The sequence below is a fragment of the Hemibagrus wyckioides genome, linkage group LG17, assembly GCF_019097595.1.
Source record: "Hemibagrus wyckioides isolate EC202008001 linkage group LG17, SWU_Hwy_1.0, whole genome shotgun sequence".
Classification (NCBI taxonomy): domain Eukaryota; kingdom Metazoa; phylum Chordata; class Actinopteri; order Siluriformes; family Bagridae; genus Hemibagrus; species Hemibagrus wyckioides.
In genome coordinates this window covers 15569671-15596890 of record NC_080726.1, presented here as the reverse complement: position 1 = coordinate 15596890, position 27220 = coordinate 15569671, and the positions used below count along the sequence as shown (strand labels likewise).

General features: G+C 38.8%; 1 protein-coding gene across 1 annotated transcript; it reads right to left on the bottom strand.

The window, feature by feature from the left end:
* Positions 1-1223: 1223 nt before the first annotated feature.
* On the bottom strand, positions 1224-25076 carry gosr1 (golgi SNAP receptor complex member 1). Its single transcript, XM_058413669.1, has 9 exons — positions 24954-25076; positions 20466-20577; positions 20270-20357; positions 19120-19227; positions 18275-18366; positions 15203-15277; positions 6191-6220; positions 2956-3038; positions 1224-1835 (listed from the first exon to the last, which is right to left on the bottom strand). The coding sequence occupies exons 1-9, from the start codon at positions 24982-24984 to the stop codon at positions 1711-1713; spliced, it is 744 nt and encodes a 247-aa protein (XP_058269652.1). The 5' UTR covers positions 24985-25076; the 3' UTR covers positions 1224-1710.
* Between the last annotated feature and the right edge of the window lie 2144 nt (positions 25077-27220).

Genomic DNA, 27220 nt, shown 5'->3' with positions numbered 1-27220 from the left:
AATAAACATGTATTCTATCTGTACTGATGACGGAATAATGATTACCACGATCCCAGGTCATCAAACACAATGTGCATTCTTAAAGTTTTACTCTCACTGTAGAAACAATATGATTATCATTTTAAACAGAATATATTCTTCCGAACATTGTCAGTCTAAATTTGAGCCGATTCTGTCAAAGCCAAAATAAAGAACTGTAAACTCGAGACATTGAGAAATGACAGACCTACAGGGTTTAGGGAAATGACGAAAGCAATTATGTCAGAAAACTCACTTGAGGTACAAAACAGAACTGCCTACGTTTCCTACTTGCACTGAAAAGAAAACAGGTCCAGAGAGGAAGCAGTACAAGTTCATTACACCAACCTGGAAACTGCAATGACTGTAGCAACACTGTGTCATTATTAACAATTAGAGACAGATTGAAATCCCGGTCCTGCTGGAAAACTACTAGGATAAAGCATGAACTGATCATTGCATACCCGTGTGTCATGCAGCATTGCACGAGCACCATATATGTGACTTTTCTTTAATCCACAAACTTGACAACTGAATAGCAGTTCCTGGCTGCAGCAAACTGGGAAAAAAAATACTCCTGCTTCTACAACAGTGTTGATGCACGCCTCTACCATCATTAAATGCATTGCTCCCTTGTCTGTGCTGCTCTTAAACCAGTTTTTATTGGCAACAGCAAAATTACTAATAAAAAAATCCCACTCGTGCTCATTTTTTATGGCGGTAAAAACATAAAAAACAAACATAAATCTGAGCCTTTGGTACTGGTCTGGTGGTTTTCTGGTGTCAAAAGTTCCAGTACATTTGAATTCAGTGGGAAAAGGCTGTAAACAAGCTATAGCTAACGTAAGATGTTTTACCCAACGAGTGCTCCGTTTGCCTGGGAATCCTGGTGCTGTGTATTAAAGCCCTTCTTGATTTCCTGAGCCTTTGTTCTGGAGATCATCTTTTCAGCACATCAAACACAGGATTAGTTGCCTCTCAGTCTTCTCTTGGCTCAGTCGATGTTCATCTACATGAACTGCGGGCTCACAGGGATGAAACAGATGATGCATCTCTTTATCTTTCTAACATGTGTTCACTGGCAGTGAAGAAAAACGAAGAGGTTTAGGTTAATCACTCTCAATACACTACGATGCAACTTTCCTCATCAGAAAAAAGCCCAATCTTTGTAGCTGTGTCTACAGAATAAAAACTTTACAAACACCCACTGTTTGAGTTTTTAATATTGTGAATATGAATAATTTATTAAATCACATGGTACATAACATGATGAACATCCCCTTCACTAAAAGGACCATCACATTAAAATCCTCTTTACCCCAGTAATCAACAGTGACTGCACAATTTCACGGTGCTGTGTCACAGAAAGACTTTTCCTAAAGCCAGTATTAGTATTACAGGCTGCTCTTTAAAACCATAATGTTCTGGTTTCGTTTAATATTTGGTCTCCATTTCATTGTCATCAGAAGAGCACGTTTGTATTAAAGAAAACAAAAATGCTGTAAGAGCCACATCCAACCCAGTGCTAGATACAAGTAAGGTAGTCCATGCTGGCCACAATCAATCCTGTTATTTGATTAGGCCAAGTGGGAGTCTGCTTAGCAGCCTCCAGGGTCCCATTTACTGAGCTTATTCTCCAAGCCCTGCCACTACTCGCAGAATAGCCCAAAATGCCATCAGATCCGCTGTCAGTCAGTGAAATGCATACAGCAACAGGAGGATGGTGCAGATGCCGATAACTCCACCCAGAATTAATGAGTCCCGTCTCTTCCTTAAGTTGATTCGCTGGATGAGGCTATTGATGGCAGGAAATCGATCTGGCAGAAAAAGTTAAGGACCCAAAGAAAGTCAAGCATTTTGAAACACAATCAGAAGAAAATAATTATCTTAAAGAAATGTCATCCTAAGGAGACACAATATATTTCAGAGGAATGTTCTTAATCAGTATTTCTTTTAAAAATGAGCTAAAGTCTTGCTAGGATTAAAGGTGATACAGTTCTAACTACAGGGATCAAACAAAAGCTACGATCTCTAACTAGCTCTCTGTCTCTGTTTGTTGTATGGAATAAAGACTCCCAGTGCCACTTTGTTTTATGGTGCTGCGGCTGAAAATAAAGCCTCGTTTATGTTTAAAGGATCCATTCTCCCATAGGTAATGCTCAGAAAATATGATGTAATCCTTTTTTAAGACTGCATTCCTTTTGCATTATTGCTGATGAAATGCAGTAAACATAAACCAGGCCTGTAAGTAGTCACACCACCATAGGTCAAGATCTGCTACAAGGAACATTTCAGGGAAAAGGCTTTGTGGTTTTGTTACATTGCAGCACAAAGTGTTTCTATTTACTTCCTTCCTTCCAATGTTTTTTTTTTTCCTTTTTCTCTCAGTGTCTATAGCACCCAGCGCTAATTACTTGTGCTAATAAGTTGCGCACACCAATAATGCGTGATCGAGTGCTGTGTCTGTGTTGTGGCACTCATGCATTTATCTCCATTTTGAATGGTGAGCTGGTGCAAATCTCACCACAGACTTGTCGTTGCTGCCTCAGTAGGAAAAGAAGAAAAAACCCTACAGCATTTTCAGCTAGCTGCCCACCCTATTGTCAAAATACATGGCCCTACAAATCAACACATACCATATCATAAGAGAAGAGGTCAAACAAAACGTTAATCACTATAGAGAAATGTACTATCAAAAAACAAAAGATGGTAGCAAGGAAACACTGGTTACATCCATTAACAGAGAGCTGTAGGAGTTGCCCACCTTTGGGTGCACTATAATACCTGACTAAATGTTCATGAGTGACTGTCTACTTGGTTGGCTTGCACGGCTGTCTACAACTCTCTAAAGAAGATCTTAATAAAGTAATCTAAAACCCATTTTTATAGCAGCCTTTGCTTGAGAACTCGATTTCCGCTACAGAAATAAAAGGATACTGGCCAGAGTGTTGACCCTGCTCTGTATGGATTTTAACACGCCTCGCTGGGAGGTCATGTTTTCCTTCGTTGCCATCGCAATACTGGAAAAGAACAAGAGAATAGTTTCACGTGAGTTAAACATGAGATTAACGACCGCAGCCTTCATTTATTCTGCTGCAATGCATTTAGAATGCAGAAGACTTAAATGACTTTGCTGTTGCTTTTTAAATGCATGACCCGGTTATGCACGCTTTGACTTTTCTAAAACTGTCAGGCAAATCCAGAGCCAGCACTTATTTGTCTTCTTCAGCTGAGTCTTGTTTTCCTGTAACTGGTAGAGAGGATTAAATTGCAGTGTGACACTATAGCTCACTCAGGATTGGGCTCAGCAGCTTTTTGGAGTGTAAATGATAGCCTGGCACCTTGTTGCAGGCTTCAGCTATTTACTTGAGGAAGCGGGACAAAACTGATGTGATACAAAAATCATCCCAAGCCAAGTGTAATTTATGGTCAAATCAAATTAACAAAGCAGAATAAATGTAGTGTAATACTTTTACTCTATATGCACATGAATGTTGAGCAAAATGAAATATATTCAACAGCACACATGCAGTTTCATGTTCACATGCTTCAAACGAATAGACTCAGACAAAAAGGTTGAAATCATTTGAATAAATGCTGTAAATGTAAGTATGTTAATCATCCTGTGTATAACAGGACAGGACATACCACTTGTCCTAGAGGATCACAACCCCACTGAGACTTTCCCTTTTCAAATACACCAATGACGATCTTAGGAATAAGCTGAAAGTGTTGCACAGGATGCGTTACATGACACCAAGGTACAATGATCCTCTAGTAATTTTTCTGTTGACATCAGTGCTGATTTGATGCCACATTACAAAGCATTACGATGTACATTGCTTGTAGTTTTATATTTGTGCTAAGAGCACAACTCCACCTATAACACCGCACATAACTGACGCATACACAGCACTAAATCAAACAGGAGTGGAACAAATAAAACACAATGCATTGATATAAACAAATTGTATAACTAATCAGACAACTCCCTCTTGGTGCCTTTAGACATAAACAACAAGGCTCCGGAGACATTCATCACCTCTGAGAGCTCAGCTGACGGATCCCTACCCGAGGACTGGAAGGGTGGAACTGTACAGGGTATATTTCAAATGGACACATGTTTGTGTCTAAAGTTACGTTCTCACTCTTATAACATGTGTTTATGTATGAAGCAGATCCACAGCTCTGGTGTAAAAAAAAACAAACAAAAAAAACCACACACAACAGAGTAAAATACCATAAACTGACCTGACAACAGGAAAAGGGGAATAATATGTTTACTAGATTTTCACTCCACTCCCCCATCGGTGGGTATACAGTATAAACATGACACGTCTCTGTCTTATATTTTCACTAGTCTCCTTTCTTACCCATTTTGTACTAGTTTCTTTTACATGTTTAAAGATAATTGTAGAAGCTGTGAAATGTTTCTAAATATTTCTGGTCATTAGAGTCACTGAGGATTGACTGACGTTTAAAAGTGTTTAAATATGCAGTATCTGCTCTTACAGATGTTGGTAGAGTAAAGGTAACAAACAGTGATGTTAACAAGTTTCTAATTATTATGAACAATTATGTGTAAAGTAAGGCTTGCGCTATGGCTGTGAGATTGCATGGCCAAATCCTGATGACCAAACTGTCCACATTCTGTGAGTGGTAGAGATGGCACACTCTTTCTCCTCTTTGAGCTCATGTATGGAGAAGACGGTGGTGCTTTCATCTGATCTGACAGGGTTACGGAGCCCTGCAGTGCTGCATGAGATGCAAAAGATGTCACTGACTGGCTTCACATGTTTGGAGGAAGCGCTTGTTACCCTTTACTTTCCCCAGTTGGTAGTTGTTGCATGATAATGGAGAGCTGGCTGGTGGGTTCAAAAATATGTTAAGTCATTACATTTGAATAATTTTTGGTCTTTTTTTTTTTCCAGAAAAACCTTTCAGCTATATTTGTCTAATGGTAAAAATACTGATACTATACTAATATTGATAAGATTTAATTTCACATTAATGAAATCAAAACATACGCTCAAACTTTTCTTGATTATAACTAAGGTAAATGTTCAGTATGAGTCACCAATTTAAAATTATCTACAGCGGTAAGGGCAATTGAGTGTTAATTAGTTAATTAGTTGGACGTTAGAAAATGTTGTCCAGGGATGTTATAGGAACTGGCATTTTGTTTCAAAGACCTTCCTGTGAATCATTAAAACACAATCTGAAGCGCCCCTGCACCCAAGTGACCACAGCAATGATGAGTCACAAACTTATTTCAGTGTATTGTTGTGATCCCGGTGCAGGAAGCGTAACGATCACAAGCAGTAGATTCTGAGCAATTTTCTGCATGAATACTACCAAGGGAGATTAGAAGAGGAGCTGCATGGACCACGAACCAGCTTAATTAAGCACCTGGGCCACCTGGCTCCTGTGGGCTTCCCCAGATAAGGTTAACTGCTACACTGGGACTAAGATGAAGAGAATGTGCTCACACATGCGTCCAGTCACGCCATGGGACAGCAGACAGCCCACGCTCTCTCAGCCTGAACATCACCTACCAGGTGTAAGTATGAGCTCAGCTCAAGGGCAGGACCTGTACCCAGGGTTTCAGTTGCACATTCAGATGTGTTAATTGTTATTTATTGAGCCAGGACTCAATTCGCAGAAGGAGGCATTTGATTAAAAAAAAACAAAAAAAACACACACACACACAGCAATGTTCCTTTGCAATATGTTAAGATTTGCATCCATTAGTTGTGCTTGCCATAGTGGGCACAGGATGTATGCTTGAACAAAGTGGAATATGTGGTTTCAAACAAAGCAACCATTAAATGTTTGCCAAGAAAGCTTTTCTGACAGCTTCACTTAAGAGAGAGGATCTGCTTTCAGTCTAATCTCAAGCAATAATCTAATGGTATCAGAGAATGGACAAGTAATGGGTTAGTGGCTTGATGTTTAGCATTGATTGAGGTCTCTTCTAATGGAAATGGGTGCAAAATACACTACTGTTTTAGCAGAGATTTGACTTTTGAGAAGATGAGTCACACTTCAGTTAAGAAACATATACATTTAAAGGCAGTTAAAATGTGTATAGCATACACAGTTAATACAGTAACAATAGTCTGAGAGCACTGTATCGTTAAATACTGAGCAATTTCTGCAGGACCTGGCTTACCTTATTGTGTCTTCAATCAGTCGATCCGAGCTGTAAGAGAAAAAATGTAGATGTTAGAGGCTTCATTAAAATCAGTATGAACGAATAGAGGTGAGCTTATATTTAGAGTTCCTGAGATTATTGACAAGATGTTCTTCCTCTTTTGGAAAGGAAAGTATTTTAACATTTACTACAGATACAACACCACAACATAACTTATTAATCATAAGTAGAAAGAGAATTAAAAATGCATCCAAACGTCAGGTTATAGCACAGCATAAAAAAAATATATATATCTTTAGACCTTTGTTTGAGGCTCAGTGTTGACTCCTTATACTTAGAATGCAAATTATGCTCTATTATCAAATAAAGTGTTCTGAAAGCAGACATACACATATCAAAATCATGTCTTATCATTTTAAACGACAATGACCAGGAAATGTAAAAGCTCAGGGCACGGAAATATCGTCCAGCTTGGGACTTTGCCAGACAAGCTCCAATTCAGAGGTGCACTCAAACAAGATTACAAATACTACCCCTGCTCCAGGTCTCCCCTAATACAGCGGTGCTCTAGAATGTTGGCAGTGAAAAGGACTGCAGTGGGTTAATGGTCCACATTACTCATTCCAGCAACTGTAACGCGACAGTGAGGACACAAATTCACATACATAGACATGACATAGGATTTTGTGGGAGTAAAGCAGTAGGGTCAATCAGTTAAAAGGTTGTCACCAAAGACCTGTCAAGTAATGAGGCATGCCTTTGCGACTAGATTAATTATTATAAATTGCCTATTATGGTTGTGCTGACGCAGTCTATTTCTTAAGGTTTTGCAACCTGGGCTCCCAAGTGGCACCTACATCCTGAGATCCCAGGTTCAAATCCCGAGAATGGTCCAAGAAAGCATAATATGCCTTGCTCTCTGAAGGACAACGTTTCTTTCTCCCCTGATTATTAGTGCTCTCCTCCAAGCATGTTTTGTTGTCTTTTGTAGCACATGTCCTTCACGAAAATGATTATACAGGTGAGAGATGAGAGGGCAATGTTCTGATTGAGCACAGTATTAATAACAATACTACAACTACAAAATACAGTAATGTTGCTTTAATGCATTTTCTAAAGCCATTCAAGTTTGAGTTCAAAAACTGAACACAAGACAGTAGATCAGTTTCCTTTTCTGATATTTACATCTAAAGGTGTTAAAGCCACCCATTGTTTTAACCCAGCCATTTTTTAAATAATACCCCGCATAATACCCCTGTGTACCCCGCTAGAATGATTAAACAATCAATAGCTCTGAATGTCTACTCATGGTTTGAGCAAGAAAACCATTCTGAATAATTAGCAAAAATTGGAATGTCCTGAAAAATAAAGAAACCATGGTGTGTTAAACACCGAACATTGAACAGAGCAGCCCAGGAAAACGTCAGCAGTTAATGAAACAGGTTCGCTAATCTTTATTGATGATGTAACCCATGATGATAGCAGCAGAATGAATTCAGAAGCCTACAGAAACATTGTGTAGGTGCCAACCTGTTTAAAACATCTATATATAAATATCAGGAAATGAGAGCTGAAATGCTGATCCATCATCTCATTAATCATGTGTTCCAAATGTATTCTGTGCATAGCAAACACAAAAGGGTTGGCCATACTGTTCCAGTACTTTTGGAGTGGACAATATAGTAATAAACGCACACACCCTTTGAAAGAGCTGCTGTGTATTAGACACACTCATAGCGGTATGATATTTTCAGCCCATTTCAAAACTTTCATTGAGTTAATGCAGTGCAGAACAGGAGAAAAAACGTTTATTTATTTATATGTTTGTGTTTATATTTTATTGATTTATTTCCCCCCCATTTGCTTCCCAAGTTGGTCATCTGCCAATTCTCCACCAACCAGATCTTCCCATCATATGACATATGACTGCTGCTTATGCTGCATCACAGGGCAGCATAACACTCTTGGAGGAAAGTGCTATCTAAGCTCTTCCACATACATGAGCTCACAGATTGCTCGATTGGTTAGTGTCATTGTGACTGACAGGAGGTAGAGAGTATGAAATGCTGTCAGAAATGAAACAATGGCCACCAAGTCATTGATAAACACCCACTGAAGAGATCAGCTTATTTATGAGTCCAAGAGTGCAAAATTAGCAAGGTAAATCTGAGCTGAGTCAAATTAGCTTTAGTATTCATTTGTATCTAACTGCACTTAAACACTAGCACAGCAGGTTAATCCAACAACAGGGAGTTTCCTGTATACAACTACTCTACAAAATTCCACTGCTACAGGATGATGATACGGTGCAGAGGCATGTAATGGAGTGTTGCTGATTAAGACATTTGTCTAAACTGCTAATAAGCTGCTTTTCTCCAGCAATTTGTTGCTAATAACTTGAACAGACCTCTGAGGAAATAATGACTGTGCCCCTACATAGCCCAGGCTATCATCTGTCCAGATCTTTCCCACTGCTGCCGCGAAATATACAAGGACAAAATGAGCAGCATATGAAAAACATACGAAGTGTACGAAGTATAAATCTGGCTTTCTATGCTCCCCACACAGAACCCAGGAAATAAACCACACCCTCTTAAATCACCCATGCTCCATGGGGCATGACGTCATCCTCAGGAGACCTGGGTTCTGCACAAACAATGCACTTAGCATTTTACTACCCAATTAGAATGGATAATTTTCAGTGAAGCACCTTTTAATAGAACAGCAAAAACACATATTTGCTTTAATTATATTCACATTAAGTACCTTATATTAAAGCACTCTATTTCGCTCTGATATCATGATAGTTTGGATAGAGAAGATGAATAGTTTCCAGGAAACAAGATGCTGTTCCAGACCACACTGCCTCCTCACAGCTGTAACAGACCGATGCACAGCTGTTAAAGCAGGGAGAATGCTCCACTCTGATTCATTTAGTTTTTTACAGGCTGAGATGAGACCAGGCTGAAAGATTTACTGGACTCTTCTATCAGTGCCGAACAGACAGAATGTCACAAACCGGTGCTACATGAGTGGATGTGTGTGTGCGCAAAGATATTCTCAAGCAATAAAAAGCAGCCCTCAAACAGCCGGTATGAGCTGCCACAGTCATTAAGTCAGTCATCATCACGAAGCACAAATTCAACACTCAGAGCCACTCGTCCTTCTGCTTTCTTCCTGTCTCAGCTTTAGCCACTCAAGCAGGACAATTCAGTTTGTCTTATAACTCCCATAATACCATCCAAGAAGTGTACTTAATACATTTATACAGTGCTTACTTCACTGATGCATGAAGAGAGCTCATTATTCCCTTCCTCAAATTGAATACTGTCTTTCACAGAGCTTGATCATTATGAAGCAAAATTCAGTCTTGAAAGATTATAATGTGTTTTTATCTGTTTTTCACTGTATACAGAGGTATAGAAGAATTGCTGTGTGTCTGCAAACAATGATGCCCTGCTTTCAGCAGTTCTTACAAAATGCTTTTCTCTTCTATACTTTAAAAACCCTATTCACTGTACTCACAGACAGGCTTATAAGACTCAACTAGAATATTGATCTTCTGTATACACCTAATAAATGAATGCCAGAAAACTACAGTCCAGTCTCAAGACTCTTTTTTTTTTTTTTCTTTTCAATAAAGACTTAAATGCGATGGCACCACAGGTCTGCCAGGGACACAGAACTAGAAAAAACCCCACAGCTGCTGCACTCACACATTGAAAAGCTCTACAGAAGCTAGGAATAAATAAGGTGCTATAGCTAGTAAATGGACATTATGCTATGTAATATGACCTAAGCATTGTCCATCTGTCTTATTACACCCACTCAGCCGGACACGCACATTACAGGAACAGCAGAATGATAGAAACCACTAACAAACTGTGATATGCCCCATTAGACCCATTAGTCTCTAACCTGAGGCAAATATTGAAAGAGTTAACGGCCTATACAATGACCTCATAAATCAAATATCAATATATGAGACAAATTATGTAACTTTAACCATCACAAAGTCGTTATAAGGTCTTTTCTAACTTCCAGTTCTCTCCGCAGTTTGAGTATTCATCCGTGAGCTTGGCAGAAAGAAGAATCCTGGGAGCTAATCAGAAAAGCCACTGTCTGTGACAGGCAAGGAGAGATTTATGTCACAGCTGAACAGGAGTTGACAGAAAAAGGGGAGAGTGCATCTGGATCTAGGCTGCTGAGCTCCATCTGCTGCTTTATTACCGCACAACTCCACTGTTAGTCTTCACCCGGTGTCTCTCTGTGTATTCTATTCTGTCACTCATATGCTCAGATATAATATGGCTTAGTGTGTAACACATCTGTAAGATGTTAGAATAACTATTCCTAAAATGAACTTGTGTTCTACCACTGAACTGGCAAGGTCTCCTTTACATGTTACTAGCAGGACATCCTTCCATTTCCTCTGCTGGTCACTGCGGTTTTACACCACCACAGGGAGTTGGTGAGAGGAAACTGAGCTAGATAATGGAATAAGAGGCATGCTTGGCAGAGATTGCCAGCACTGGCTCGATGATGTCTTTTCCGCATACATGAGACATTACGATCACTCTGATCTCAGTAGGAAATAGCAAATAAATTGTTTTTTAATGGCATGCATCTCTATGCAAAAATGCGAAAACACATTGTTTCCTTTTGAGCTCAGTGTTACAGGACTGCATTGGTTCTGAACACACCCAATAACAAAAGGCCTTAAAGTCAGGTTAGTTAGTGAGGATGTCAGATTCTCTGACTTGTAAGAAAGTCCTTAGTATATGGTCTGGGAAAACACTTTGGTTGTTGCTGTGACAGAATTCTGGCAAAGAAGGTTTGTCTGCCTATATCATACTTCATATCATACACTTCAGCTTTAATATCAAATAAGTATATTTCACCAAAACAATTAACCTTGTGATGACTATCTTCATGATAACCAACCAACTCTAAAGGTGAGATATATATTTATATATACACAAAAGAAATATGCACTGATGCCTGCCTAACTAGGCATCTATTTACCTGTTTACAATCAGAGAAGCAGTAAGTTAAAAAAGTTGAGGACCTGAGATGCGCCAACACATGGACAAGCACAAACTGGACTCCCTGCACCTCTTTAGCAATAAATAAAAACCAACCTTACTGTTTCCTTTCTGTCTGAGGGCTGAGACATGAACATGAGCCAAAGAAATGCAGTCAGCACTCTGGAATTAGTGCTAAGCAAAGAGAAACTGAACCCTTGGGGAGGTGCCTGTCAGCAAATATTAAAATGCTAAACAAAAATATATTCTTAAATCACAGATAACTTGTAACTATTAGTACGATGCTGATATTTCCATGAATGTGAATCAGTGAACTGGCTGTAATGGAATAAAAAAGCCCAATCAAAGTGATTAGATCAACATATTTAAAGCTGCAGTAAGCAGCCAGTTCCAGCAAACATGCATGTGGGGATCACACACATCATAATCTATCAGAACAGGAAGAATCAAGAGGAAGTCTGTGTCACTTTTGTATTCAAGTATAATGTATTTATTATAGGTGAAGCATAATGATGTATTTGCCACAAAATAATCTGTCTCAGCAGAGCATTCAGCTCGTTTCCATTCTGCAGCAAGTTCAGCAAGCCATTAATGCAGCTCGAGAAAATGTCTAATGGACTCTGTGGCTGTTATATATATATTAAGATCCTGCAAGAGAACACACTTACAGTCCTCTGCAGTGGACACAGTGTGGAACAGAAATATAGAACTTTACACCTGGATGGTGTTGTACAGCACTGTGATTTAAAGAGCCACCTATGGCTCTTCCATCAGACAATATTACATATAATCCTTCATATTCTCACAGTTTTCTGCAAGTTCTTGTGCTGAATATTATTACCCATCTTGCCCAGGTACCATGCAAGCTGAACTGTGACATATGAGTGGAGCTCATATAGTGCAGATGATAAAGACTGGTCAAGCTCAGTCAAACATAGATCCTGATTAAAATTTCTAGCTGAACTCTCATCACCCGCAAAAAAACTTGCCACAAACAAGGGTTATAACGATCTCACAATTCGTATCAAATGCAAAATATAAAACAAATTCAGAAGTCAGAAATCATAATTCATAAATCATAATGTTAGGTCTACCACATATTCAGAACAATATTTGTCACATACTGATCAGTAGCTAATAAATGAAATGTACTGCAACATATTGTAGCAGATTCAGTGGTACTGCCAATCATCAAATTGTTGCCTTATCAATCGAAATCTTATGTAGAAGCTGGAGATTCCACATAAGAAGGTATGACTCAGAAAGGATCAAAATAGCTGTAGGTAGTTTGTACAAGCTTCAGCGTTCTGTGAACAAATGTTTTAAATGTGAGGAAATAGCCAAATAGTGTTCAGCTCCAGCCCTCCATGACAGGATTTGGGCACACCTTGGCAGTAATAATTCATGACTAAATAAAACAGAAGTTGTAGATATTTAAAATGAAATGCTTCACCAGATAGCTGAAGTTTTTCCACTTTCTTGTAAATTGAACTCTCAGCTACTATCTATTAATAAAGTAAAGGTGACGGAGTGTGGGAGGACAAGTGATACACATTTGGAGGCCACATCTTGCGGCAAATGGTGAGAAAGCAAAATGTTGAATACATAGCACTGTTGCTATATTCTTTAAATATCTGCACACAAATTGCTTTAAACTATGCAAACAAAATGCTCAGAAAGCTTTAAAAAAAAAAAAGTCCAATAAGATGATGTTCTACTAATCAGCAGGTTGTGAGTTCAAATCCCAGAATGACCAAAAGCTACCACTGCTGGGCTCCTCAGCAAGGCCACTAACCCTCAACCGATCAGTAGTTGAGATAAAATATAAGGGTGTCTCCTAAATGCCATGAATGTAAATCTACACATTTAAACACAAAGGAGGAAATGAAGGTGAGACTCCAGCAGGGAGTTGACTAATTACTGTAATGGTTTTTCAGCATTCTGTACACTGCTGCTCAAACACATGAGTCAGCAAAAGACCAGGAGCATTAGAGCAACTGCTGGAAATAGATGTAGTATTGCTCTAACACACCCCAAAACTTTCACCATTCACAGAGTGAATATTTCCGGGTGTTCCATCAGACATACTGCGGGAGACATTTGAGGACAAGAGGAGTATGGGAATTACACATTCCCTATAAAGGAATCCAAAGGCTGTTGATCAAGATGGCAAAGCACTTTTAGAGATTTGCTCTAATGAGTTTATCAGTTTTTCCCCTCCCTTACAGTCTTATCCTATTTAATTGAATAATTGTCAGTAATGTGTTTTTCTGCAGCCCGGCTCACATCATCTTCGGTCTATCCTCTCTCAATGTGTCTAAACTGTCAGTAACCATAGCAGTTAAGTTTAAAAGGTATAACTGATGTTATTACTGATGATATCATGTTTAAATACAGCTAGAAGCTCTGTTACTAATGACAGATTTCCTTTCCAACAGAGGGCATGAGAATGAAAAAAATGGCTAAACTATAAGAAAGCAGATAATTAGCTGACTTTACCATCATACAACATTGACAACTTTGAAACAATGTGTAGGCTTGACTTATATGTTCGAAATATTGACATTCTATCCTTGACGTTATTGATAACCGAACCATGAGTGCCAGCTAAAAACCATTAAGGATAAAAGTCCCAAGCATGATGGCAACAAAAGACATTCTACAAAATCAATGGCTGCAAATTCAAATGCAATCATCTGTACTTTATTATTATTATTATTATTGCTGTGGATCAAGGGCATATCCATGGAACACTGGATCTGGGGCAAGAAAGGAATATACCCCAGATGGAATACCAGTATAAATTTTTAATCATCCAATAGTTTAGGTGCAATAAGCAGTGTGTGCCCCCCACCTACATCACTGTTTAAAATAGTGCAGCAATATGCTGACTCTAGGCTGATGTTCAAAGCACACACACTGTTCTTTTTATAGCTGTTTATAACACATTCATCTCAGTAAACATAGCTGTATATCTTTAGCTTATATAACAGCTCAAGCACACCCAAGTGGAGTCATTGATGAAAGTGCTAAAATAAAGCCTGTTAAAGTGAGTAGGCCTGGGCTAAATATCTAAAATAATTATAGAACTTTTATATACAGATAATTACATAAACTTTCGTTGGGGGGAAAAAAAGTACACAGCTAAAGAATGTTCACGGCATCTCATTTTTTTCTCATGAATAAGTTGACATTAATCCATTTAAGATCGACTTGTACAACCTACATCTTGCCTACTACCTATTTATTTGTGTTCTGTCAATAGATTAATAATTCAGAGCCTTGCCAATGAGAGCAAACAGTATCGGTCAAGGATTAGCACTAATTACAAATTAGCCCTATAATAATAATAATAATAATAATCATCATCATATGATATCAAATCATGATATCAGATTACATCATCATCTTATTGGTCAGTGCTATAAGTCAGATGAATGGAGAAAAAAGTGGGGGCACAGTGCAATGCTGTAAAGGTTGTACATTCCACCACAAATTGCTGTAAAGGGCAAATGACTAATGCCTCGAGTCAAAGCCAGCGAATCAGATTACAGACAATTACACCGTGAGATGTAAAGTCGCAACCTACACCTTGACCAAGAACATTAGAATAGTGTTTCATTTAAGTTCACTTCATTTAATCAATTTATAGAGTGCTGGGAATGCTGCTACACTTCTCCAAACTTTATTATGTGTCACATATTGATAGATTTTGCATGGAAATTGTGTTAGGGATCTGAATACAGTTTCCCAGTGACCGAATTCCTTTAACCTAAGAGAACAAGTACTTAATATTGTGTTCATTATTAAAACTGTGCACCACTCTTGGTAGGTTCACTTCAAAATTAGCTTGATTAAATTGCTCTAAAGTTAATTCAGTGTGTGTATATAACCAGCTATAATCACACGGAGTCTGATTACATGACACCATTTCGATGTGTAACAGCAAAGTTATGAAATTTAAGAATAAAAAATAAGAACTTACTTTCTTAGGTGCTCATGTTCCTTAAGAAAAAGTTCTGTCCGTCTGTTGTTCACCCCTGAGCCACTCTTGTACGTCCTGGAAAAAGAAAGGAACGCATTAGAACATTATTCACATTACAATATAAAATCTCAGTACCTCAAGCTGAGATCACCACGCATCATGTGACACCCGACACACAATTACAGCCATCTTAGAAAAATAATTACATATGTTTATTGACTAGCAGTGAAAAAAAAACACAAACAACTCTCCAAGTTGCATGGAAAATGTTTTTAAAAGCTGCAGCAAAAATCATGACTGATGTATATAATGAACACATTTTATTAACAAGCCACTGGAAATCCAGCAAACTCATTATACGTAAACATGCCTTGTATTATACATTCACTCCATTTTTCTTCCAGCTTTTAGAGGCATTTATATAAAATGACTGCTTTGCATGAAAGAATAGTTTTATTAATATTCTATTCTTTGTGGTGATCTCTGATAAAATAAATAAAGACAAAGAGACATGGCGTTATTGAAAAATATCCTGGCTGATGTGTTTATTTTTCTTACATTCCTCAATGTTCCATTTATTAAAGAACAACACTTGGTGCGCTTTAGCTGTTTATAGTCACAGTCAACATTGTGGAGAGACAATGAGACAAGTTCGATTTTCTGTTATCACTTATAGCATGAAAATGCAGCTTGTCATGTTACAGTGAAACTGTTCACCACTAAAACTTACCGGATGTTACAGAGTGCTCTATCCCAAAAATCCTCCTATAAATATTAAATAAACATCTAAAACAATTATTCAAAATATCGATGAGTATATGTTTTTCTTTATTACATTTTTAATCTGTTTATTATTAGGCTTTAAAGTATCTGTCATACAAATCTTTGTGAATGAACTGTTACTACAGGATGAATAAGATATTAGAGGTAGCATTTTTATATTAAATTTTAATCTGAATTAAAGGACTACAGTGAGAGCTGCTGTTAAAGACAATTAACCAACACAAACAGCGTGGTATGAATTGACACACACACACAAGACGACTGCACATAATATAAACCACAAAATCTTTTCAAAACGTTTTGTAATGACCTGACCCTGTACATAAAGCATAAAGCACAGTAATCATTTGCCATTCATCATCAGTATAATGGTAGGCCTGCTTCAAATCAAAAATTCAACTTACAGAGGGCATGGCATTTCAAGCCAATTAATCAAATTTGCCCCCTTGAGCTTGGGCTAGCGAGTCCAAGCTAATTTAACACTGAGGCTTTCTTCTTCCGGCTGTCTACATGGAGAATCTAGCCAGTGCTTCCACAGAAAGCATTTAGTGTGAATAATGAATGAGTGCAGTGCTGGGAAGACCAACCCTTTCCAAGGAGTTAATCAGGGCAGTGGCAAGCAAAGATGCATCTTCCCATGGTCTGCAAACCCGGAGGCTACAATCCTTACCCCTACTGCCCACACAACTGAAAATCAACCTACATTTCAGAGAGAGGAGGCAGGTAATGGACGGCATGTGTGATGTAAAGCTAACCAAACGACAAAACCAACAAACATAAAGCATACTCCACCCATTGCTATGCAATAGGGTGGGTTTAGTGCAGCTTCACAGATATGGATATCACTCTGCTCAGTGGGAAAATGCATTCACATACCGACCCGATCAACACGCAGCACTGACAGTCAATTTAATCATTCCAACGACACTATAAAAGGCCTGGGCTATATAATATACACACATGCGCACACACACACACAGAGCGACCATCATTTGTGCATGCTGGCATTTCTACTGTACTCTGTGGTGCAATGCAGATCAGGCAAGAGGGGTGGGGGGTGGGGTGGGGGGGACACAATGAACACAGCGACAGGCAAAACCTCCACAGTAATCACTGGTGCCCTCATGCTGAAAGAGGGACTCCGCAGTCACACACACAGGGAAAACGACTGGGTAAGGAAATCTATGACCATACAGATGCGTTTTTCCTAAAGAGCACGTGCTGACACCTGGTGGTCAATTATGATAACGCATATTGTTTTTCCACACTGTTAAGGGCATCCTCTAAACAAATTTAAATAGCAAGAATCCAGACAGAGGCTTTGAAATAACATGCTATGACAGTGTTTATCAGATAAAAAATACCTGACCCTGTTAAAAGTGTCAGGATTATATCTAAAGGGATGTTTTCCATATAAATAATAAATAAATGTGAAAATGCACATTCACAACAGATTTAAATCTAGCCATTTAACTTTAGGAGGTCTGAGATGCATTTACCCACGTTATTCAGTGTCAGATGGGCTACAGCAGCGGAAGACCACATTAGGTTCCACTCCTCTCAGTAAAAAACATGTATACAATACAACACTAGGCAGAAGAAGACCAAAATTGGACGGTTAAAGCGTGGAAGAAATCTGTATGGTCAGTTAAATACTGATTTTTGCTATGACATGCACATGATGGGGTCAGAATTTTGAGTCAAAAGCATGAACACATGGACACGACCTAGCCTTGTGTCAACAGCTCAGGCTGGTGGTGGAGGTGTAATGGAAAGTTTTCTTAGCACAGACTGCATCTCCTCATACCATTCAAGCATTTGAATACCATAGACAATTTGAATATTGTTGTTGACCATGTGCATCCTTAATGGCCACAATTTACTGATCCTCTAATGGCTACTTCCAGCATGATAATGCAGCATGTCACTAAGCCCAAGTTATCTCAAACCAGTTCCAGGAACATGACAATGAGTTCAGTTCAGAGTTCTGCATCAGACAATGAGACTTTCATGGCCTCCTCAGTCACTAGGTCTCAATTCCAAATCTAGAAAGTATCTTAAACACCACAAGAGTGTAAGAATAAAAGCAGTACAAAAAGAACAAGTTTGTGTGCAATACACAGAACACAACAACCTCAGGGGAGAGGCCTGCTTTCACACTTTATGCTGAGGGGAAAATGTCACTGTTGACATAAGTAAAATGCGGTTCTTACTGATTTGACACTGTAACTGTGGATGCATACATTCAGCTCCTAACCACGAGGGCTTGAAAAATGCAAGAACACTCACTCAATGTCTTTCCTGACAGATCCAAGAAGATCCTCTCGTTCTCTGACGGCTAAGAAGTTGGATTTGGTTTTGTGAAACTCGTGTGTGTAGTCCTGCGGACAGACAGAAGGAAATGTTACAGAGAGGAAAAACAGTGAGAAGTATAGCATGTTTGCAGGAACCCGATTCTTTGTACATTTGGGCAGTGGAATCCCTTTCAAATTTAATGACTTATCAAAATGATTTATTCATTTAGTATCTGACTGAATAGAAACAATTTTATATCCCCACAGACAGAGTAAATATTAGTAATAGTACTAAAGTATGCGCATCCATGGAGGATGAAAACTGTATCACTGTCTGAAGTGATGTGTCAGACTGTAATGGTCTAACCACAGTAAGATGTAATGTTGCTGATTCTTATTCAATGTACACACATTTTCCAAGTTTTTCTGATAAGGTTTAGTTTGTTATTGTTTTAAACCTCTAAATAGGTTTATTTACTGTATATGAGGTACAATATGGTGTCAATCCAGGAAAGTACTGGATGCCCAACAGAACAGCATTTGAGATTTGGCCAAAGAATGACTACAATAAATGTCTGATGGAAAATGTTAACTACTTTTCAGTGTACACTTTCTTTCCTTTCTAAATAATTAATTAGAAAACTGACTGAAACCTGCAAAACATGCCACAATTGAAACCTAACAAACACCAGTGTATATGTTTTTTCTTGCCTTTGTCCATGTAAATATTATGAAAATCTGACAGTGTCTGAAGAGTGACTTGCCTTGGGCAGAAACTTTCAGAAGAGATCACAGTGAGTGGGTAAGACGAGTAAGGGACAGATGTAAGACATGTCTTACCTGCAGGATGTCTCTGTGCCTTTGCAGTGTGTGCATTAGTGCAGCATTAAGAGACGTCACACCCGGTGTGCTAGCGTACTCTGCCATCTTATCGTTTATTCCTGTAAGCTAGGAGGAACAACAGAAAAACGACCTGAAATTTAATATTTTGCTGAAGCAAAACCTGGAACAGACTGATCGCTCAGGTTCACATAATCTGCAGTTGCACGTGTTTCAACTGTTAAAACTGAGCTTTGGTTATACTGGATTACACTCCAACCCAAACACCAACACTCCTGTAGAGGCTGTAAAACTGCAGAAGTACAGAAGATTTCAAGAGAAACAAGCCATTCTGTACTGAAGTCCATTATCAGCTGTGCTAGAAAAGCGCTTGTTTAGCTGTAGAATGTGAAACTCTTCACAAACTCTCCATGGTTTATTGATGACACAATACAGTTATTCTTGGTTTTTGCAGTTACACTGGCAGCACTGGCAAATAGCCAAGGCATGTTTGTTATCAAAACTTTGCTATGAGGTTAATTAAGCTAGTAATGGAAACGTCAATCAACCATGTTCGCGTACACAGGCGCACATATTGTGTAACTAATGGGAGAACATTTTGTTTTTAAAACAAACATGTACTACTCTATGACAACATGCACAAAACGTGTGACAATACACAGCACAAGATAAATCGAGTGAGTCAACTCAATTTTGTGGGGATTTGTTGCGCTTAAAATCTGACTGGTCAATTCCAAAAACATACAAATGTCACTTAAAGATGGGTTCTAATGTTTCCTTGTACATTATTTACTAATGTGGAGTGCTAGGGCAATTTGCTGTACACATACAGAAATGCATTAACCAGCCGTTTGAGAGTGTGTGCTCTCACACAAACCAATGTACATGTGCAAACATGTTTTTAGAGATTTTCAATAATCTCTGGCATAAAAGTATTATATATTTCCTTCAGCATAGGTGTTTTCATGGATTTCATAGAAAACAAATAATAAATAACTCCTTTGTTGTGCAAAGACATTAAAAAGGAAACTCCAAAAACAAAATTCTTGGCTGATCGACTACACTACATCAAAACACTGTTGCTTAGCATTTTAATTTTTTTCAACTAATGACTTTATTTACTAGTCTACCAGATGAACAACTTACTAACCTTAGCTAGAAGCTGCTCAATCTCGACCGACATGGTCTCAAACATTCTGTCTTGGGTGGAGTTGTTAAGGAGTGGTGTTGTGTCAGAACTGCAAATAACAAGAGACAAGGCAGAAGTTTGTACAGATTGGAATAAAGTATGGCCCAAACATGCATTATATTAAAATAATATGTTTCATATCCTCGTGTAAACTTACCTTTCTCCTCTCCGGCCATCGCGAGAGCTGCTGTAGCTGGTGCACAGTTTACTGAAGGACACCAGCTTCAGGTCGAGCTCATTCTCCAACTGTCTGGCTTGTTTTCTCAAATCTGCACACACAAACAAACGGAAAACACAACACATCAGTGCTCTTCCTATAACATTAGGCTAATCCTGAACAACTGCAACAGGTTGTGTTTATTTTGCTTATTAGACTAATTATACCACACAAAGTCTCCTCACATCTACAGTTTCCATTCCCAACTAGCTCTGCATGACCCTGTAGGAATATACTGTATTATACCGTGCATTAGTGAACTGTTCTATAAGACGATCGCTACACTCACTGAGCACTTTATTAGGAACACCTGCACCTAATCATCTGGGTAATCAGCCAATCATAAGGCAGCAATGTGCAATGCATAAAATCATACAAATACAGACCAGGAGCTTCAGTTAACCTTCACATCAACCATCAGGATGGAGGGAAAAAATTTGAACATGGCATGACTGTTGGTGCCAGACGCCCTGGCATTTAATGGCATAGGGGTTTGAGCATGGCATGACTGTTGGTGCCAGACACCCTGGCATTTAATGGCATAGGGGTTTGAGCATGGCATGACTGTTGGTGCCAGACACCCTGGCATTTAATGGCATGGGGGTTTGAGCATGGCATGACTGTTGGTGCCAGACGCCCTGGTTTGAGTATTTCTTTAACTCTCCTGGGATCTCCTAGGACTTTCCCACACAACATTCAACAGTCAACAAAGTTTACTCAGAAAAATGCAATAAATATAACATCCAGTGAGTGGCAATTCTGCAGACAAAAACACCCTGTTGATGAGCGAGTGCAGCAGAGAATAGCCAGGCTGGTTCAAGCTGACAGAAATGTAGTGTAATGTAAATGTAGCAGTGGTGTAATGTAACGAAGTAAAATTACTTAATTACAGTACTTAAGTATTTTACTTGAACTTTTACTTCACTACTTTTTTGAAACAAATTCTATACCTTTACTCCAATACATTTTCTGTTCGGCATTTTCGTTACTTACTACAAAAAAAAAACCTGCATCCAAATTTGCGGTAAATCAAGTTTGTGGTTAGTGATGACTTTAGGCTATGTCCACATGTAGCTGGGTATTTTTAAAAACAGAGATTTTTCAACTTCGTAAAAAACGCCCTGTTAAGTACTGTCAGGAGCACGCCTAGCCAATCAGAAGCTTAGACAAAACTTCATTACCGGTTCTGCTAGTTTAACAACAATGGCGTGTCGCGCGATGCCCTTGACATGCGAAAAATTTCAATGTAGAAGTCCAACCGGGTCTCGTCCAAAACAGCCATAGCTGTGTGCCTTGTTGGAGTTTTGTATGCAGCAGCAGCGAGCTCCGTATTACATTCCGGCCCTCTGTTCATGAACGTAATGTGTGAGTAACTGAGCGTGTATGTGCACGGATGTAAAAAGTCCAGTAAACAATGTTAATACAGTCAGCAGTTCACGTAAGTCTGCTATTGCACAAAATATATTCATAAACAAAGCTGACGTCAAATCAAGGAGACCGGCACACAGACAATGATGCCAATTCATCAAAATCTCCGTTTCCCCTGTCCACACAACACCACTGAAAACAGAGTTTTGGAAAATCTTCAATTTGGAAGGAGTTTTCCAAAAGCTCCGTTTTCAACGACCTCAAACTGCATTAGCATGTGGACGAAAGGTCAAAACGCAGAGAAAAATCTCCCTTCTTAAAAATACCCAGGTACGTGTGGACATGGCCTTAGTGACAAGCGCACATGTATGGAAACACTGATACTGTACACTTCATTACAATACAGTTCACTAAGTTCTAAAGGCCTCTACTTTCTTTCATGCAAGTCTTATTTTTTTGGTGGTGCACTTATTGAGAAGTTTAAGAAAGAGAGCAATACAGAATAAAATTAATAACTATTACAGTCTTGCTTTTTTATTAATTTACTTCTACTTTTACTTTCCATACTTGAATACATTCATGAAAGTACTACATTTGATACTTAAGTACAGTTTATTTCAGATACTTTAAGACTTTTACTCAAGTAGAATTATAATGGTTGACTTTAACTTTTACTTGAGTCATTTTCTAACAAAATACCTGTACTTTTACTCAAGTATGGCTTTTGGGTACTTTATACAACACTGTGCTACAGTAACTCACAATCATTCTGTGCAACTGTGGTTAACTGAAAAGCATCTTAGACTCCACAACCTTGTCAAACCTTGAAATAAATGTGCTACAATAGCAGAAAATCACGTTGAGTTCCACTTCTGTCCAACATTCGCAGCATAACAGCACAGCTAAAAAAAAACCTACAGGAAATGTGTGATGCAATCATGTCAACATGGACCAGAATCCCAAAATTCTGTTTCTAACATCTTGTGGAATCCATGCCATGAAGAACTGAAGCTGTTTTGAGAGCAACAGGAGGCGCCACTCAGTATTATTTCCTAATAAAGTGCTCAAAGAGAGAATACTATTATTTGAATACTGTGATGAATTTAATGCAGTGCATAAAGTTAGGAATGGATAAATTTAACACCCCAGAACTGATCGGTTGTTCAGTTGGAAAAAATGTCACCATATCACATTTTCTTACCAGTTTATTATTAGTCTTACATTAAGTGGAACATCTGCAATCCAAGCTCCTGTGTATGAGCTGTTACTATAGAAACAATAACGTATGACACGTGCATTAATATTAACCTATATTGGCAGTAGGTATCAATGTCCAGGCCATGGCTGTTATACAAAAATAATGCACACCTACTGACCAATGCAGTTGCAGTTTATTTGGTCCTAAACTCTACTTTTACAAAGTAGAGTTTGATTCCACTGAAAGCAGGCAGAAACAGCATCACTTTTTAAACTGTGTTTCCTCTCATCTTCACCTATAGGAAAGCTACACTATTTTGGCAAATGTTTTGGGACACCCCTCTAAATCATTGAATTCAAGTGTTGTTTTTCAGCGGTTAGGCTCGGCCCCTTAGTTCCAGTGAAAGGAACTCTTAATGCTTCAGCATACTAAGCCATTTTGGACAATTTCATGCTCCCAAATTTGTGGGAACAGTTTGGGGATGACCCCTTCCTGTACCAACATGACTGCACACCAGTGCACAAAGCAAGGTCCATAAAGACATGGATGAGTGAGTTTGGTGTGGAGGAACTTCACCTGACCTCAACCTGATAGAACACCTTTGGGATGAATTAGAGCGGAGACTGCGAGCCAGACCTTCTTGTCCAACATCAGTGCCTAATCTCACAAATGCGCTTCTAGAGGAATGGTCAAACATTCCCATAAACACACTCCTAAACCTTGTGGAAAGCTTTCCCAGAAGATTTGAAGCTGTTATAGCTGCAAAGTGCGGGCCAACTCCATATTACATTCATGTGCATGTAAAGGCAGATGTCACAGTTTTGGCCTAGTTCGCAGTCTCCACTCTAATTCATCCCAAAGATGTTCTATCGGGTTGAGGTCAGGACTGTGTGGTACATGAAATTGTCCAAAATGTTTTGGCATGCTGAAACATTAAGAGTTCCTTTCACAGGAACTAAAGGGCCAAGAAAAACAACACCTGGATTCAATGATTTGGGCTGATGTCCCAAAACCTTTGCCAATGTAGTGTACGAAAGCTGAAGTACGATTGTAACCCAAAGGCATGCTGTAAAAGCTCTTACTCTTTGCTGTTGTTCTAATGGAATTGGAATAACCCTGTGGAGGCTACTTCCGGGAGACAAAAAAAAAAAAAAATACCCGGAAGTGTGACGATGGCCCATGTATACCAAACAGTTTACTCTAGCTAACCTGAAGAAGAAGCATTACACTGAATCTCCTTATCAGAAGTTGTGCTGCTGGTCAGTTTTCAGTGATATTCACTGACACTTATTAGCTTAGTTTAGATTCACTAGTTAGTTTTAAAACCAGCTGTGATGAACGGCTCGTTTAGCACCACGTCACCAAAAACATTTGATATTTTTATAGCAGCAGCATTCCTACTGTAAACTCAACACAGCTGTTTGGTGACTTGTTGACAAATATATATATATATATATATATATTAGCGTCACTTTGCTAACGATCTAGTCTGCTAGTCAACTGATTAGCCAACTGGCTACTTTCTAGCGACAATGAATCAATACCTCAGACACAACGGAATGACATAACCGAATGTGACATCTCAGTCCACAGGAAGCACACTAAATAATTACACAGGCCATGCTAAAGAGAAAATCTCAGCTATATGACTGACGTCACCCAAATTGCTAGGCTAGCTTAAAAGCTAGAGCTAGTCAGAGAGCTAATGCTAACGCTAACTAGATGAAGGTTTTCGGGTACCAGTCAGCCGAATTCATTCTGCCCAAACCTGCAGAAGCAACAACTCAAATAATAGGGAGTCTCCACAGTTTATTTAAAAATATTACTACCGAGTCTTTAATTACGCCACTTTGCCACCTCACCTTCCCAGTAGTTGCTGTTTGCCGCCGCCATCTTTGTTATCCAACGTCATCCGCGTCGCGCTGGCAGAGGCGTGGAAAAGCCTGACGTAGGTCCCAAAGCACACTAACATACTACACAGTGTGTCAGCTCTCATAGATTACTGTATGAATTCGTACTACAGAAACCCTTACAGCGCCCCTCCCTGGTACAGAAAATAATACACTCTTCATTTTTTATTCTGAAAGAATTTGTCAGATTCACTAAAAGTTTTGGGACACCCCTCTAAATCACTGAATTCAGGTGTTGTTTTTCAGGGGTTGGGCTCGGCCCCTTAGTTCCAGTGAAAGGAACTCTTAATGCTTCAGCATACCAAGACATTTTGGACAATTTCATGCCCCCAACTTTGTGGGACCAGTTTGGGGATGACCCCTTCCTGTTCCAACATGACTGTTCACCAGTGCACAAAGCAAGGTCCATAAAGACATGGATGAGTGAGTTCGGTGTGGAGGAACTTCACCTGACCTCAACCTGATAGAACACCTTTGGGATGAATTAGAGCGGAGAAACAGGTTAAAACTGGGACGTCTGCCTTTACATGCACATGAATGTAATATGGATTTGTCCAATCCTTTGCATCTTTAACTGCTTCAAATCTTCTGGGAAGGCTTTCCACAAGGTGTAGGAGTGTGTTTATGGGAATTTTTGACCATTCCTGTAGAAGTTCATTTGTGAGTTCAGGCACTGATGTTGGATGTGAAGGCCTGGCTTGCAGTCTCCGCTCTAATTCATCCCAAAGGTGTTCTATCAGGTTGAGGTCAGGACTCTCAGGTCGGTCAAGTTCCTCCACACCAAACTCGCTCATCCATGTCTTTATGGACCTTGCTTTGTGCACTGGTGCACAGTCATGTTGGTACAGGAAGGGGTCATCCCCAAACAAAGTTGGGAGCATGAAATTGTCCGAAACGTCTTGGTATGCTAAAGCATTAAGAATTCCTTTCACTGGAACTAACCCCAACCCCTGAAAAACAACACCTACATTCAATGATTTGGAGGGGTGTCCCAAAACCTTTGGCAATATAGTGTGTGTGTGTGTGTGTGTGTATATATATATATATATATATATATATATATATATATATATATATATATATATATATATATATATATATATGCATTGAATATATAATTATCCATAGAAATAAATGTGTAAGTACATTTATGATCAAAATAAAATTTAATTGCATTTACTAAAGTATTTATTAATTTATTCTCAGTAATAGTTGATCCTGGTCTGTGTTCCAGCATATCCGGAGCCTATTCCAGTAACACAAGATGCGAGACAGGAATACACCCTGGATCTGATGCCAGTCTATTGCTGCAGGGCTGCAAGCACACACACACACACACACACACAGACTCATTCAGACCTGCAGGCAAATGAGCATAGCCAGTCAACCTACTGGCCACCATGCCAACAGCGATTATGAATTCATTTATTGATTGATTGATATGTATTAATAAATTCAGCTTGTACTGAGTATATTGATTTACTTAATAAAGAATTTTTAAATTAGGCAATCTCCATCTTCCACAGTACAAAGCTATTCCACTTTAATATAAAAGGATATCTCAGATATATAAAATGCATTTTTAGTCACATTTGTTCCAGGCTTAGTCCATTTTATTTAATCGGTCTTGTCATTCCAACACCACATTTAAAGTCAGGTTTGACTCTGAACCATCATGTGTCATTGCTCATTTAAATTGCTCTTCATTTACACACAAGTGACTTCAATTATCTACAATCACTTTTGTATCAAAATGGAAAAAATATACAACTGCACGACCAATACATCCAAAAGCTATACATGTTTGTTCAAAGACACCAAATCATTTACACTCAAGCATCATCAAGCCTTCAAATTTGACTTTACAGTTAATGGAAATAAGACACACAAGTGGGATAAAGCAACAGAAATAGAACCTCATGTTTGATGAAAAAAATGTATGTATTTACCGACACACAATCATGTATATACAACAGCAAAGCTGACTCTGTGTGTGTGTGTGTGTGTGTGTGAGTGAGTGAGAGAAAGAGACAGAGAGAGAGAGAGAGAGAGAGAAATAATACCACAGTGAGCATGGTATTTAATTCAGTCTTTCAGAAGATTGATGCAAGCAATGGAAACCAAAATGACATTTAAAGAAGTGTCAGTTTTAACTAAAAGCAGTCTACATGCTTCTTAGGTGCACCCTTGGATATTTCTTAATAAAACATTATAATATG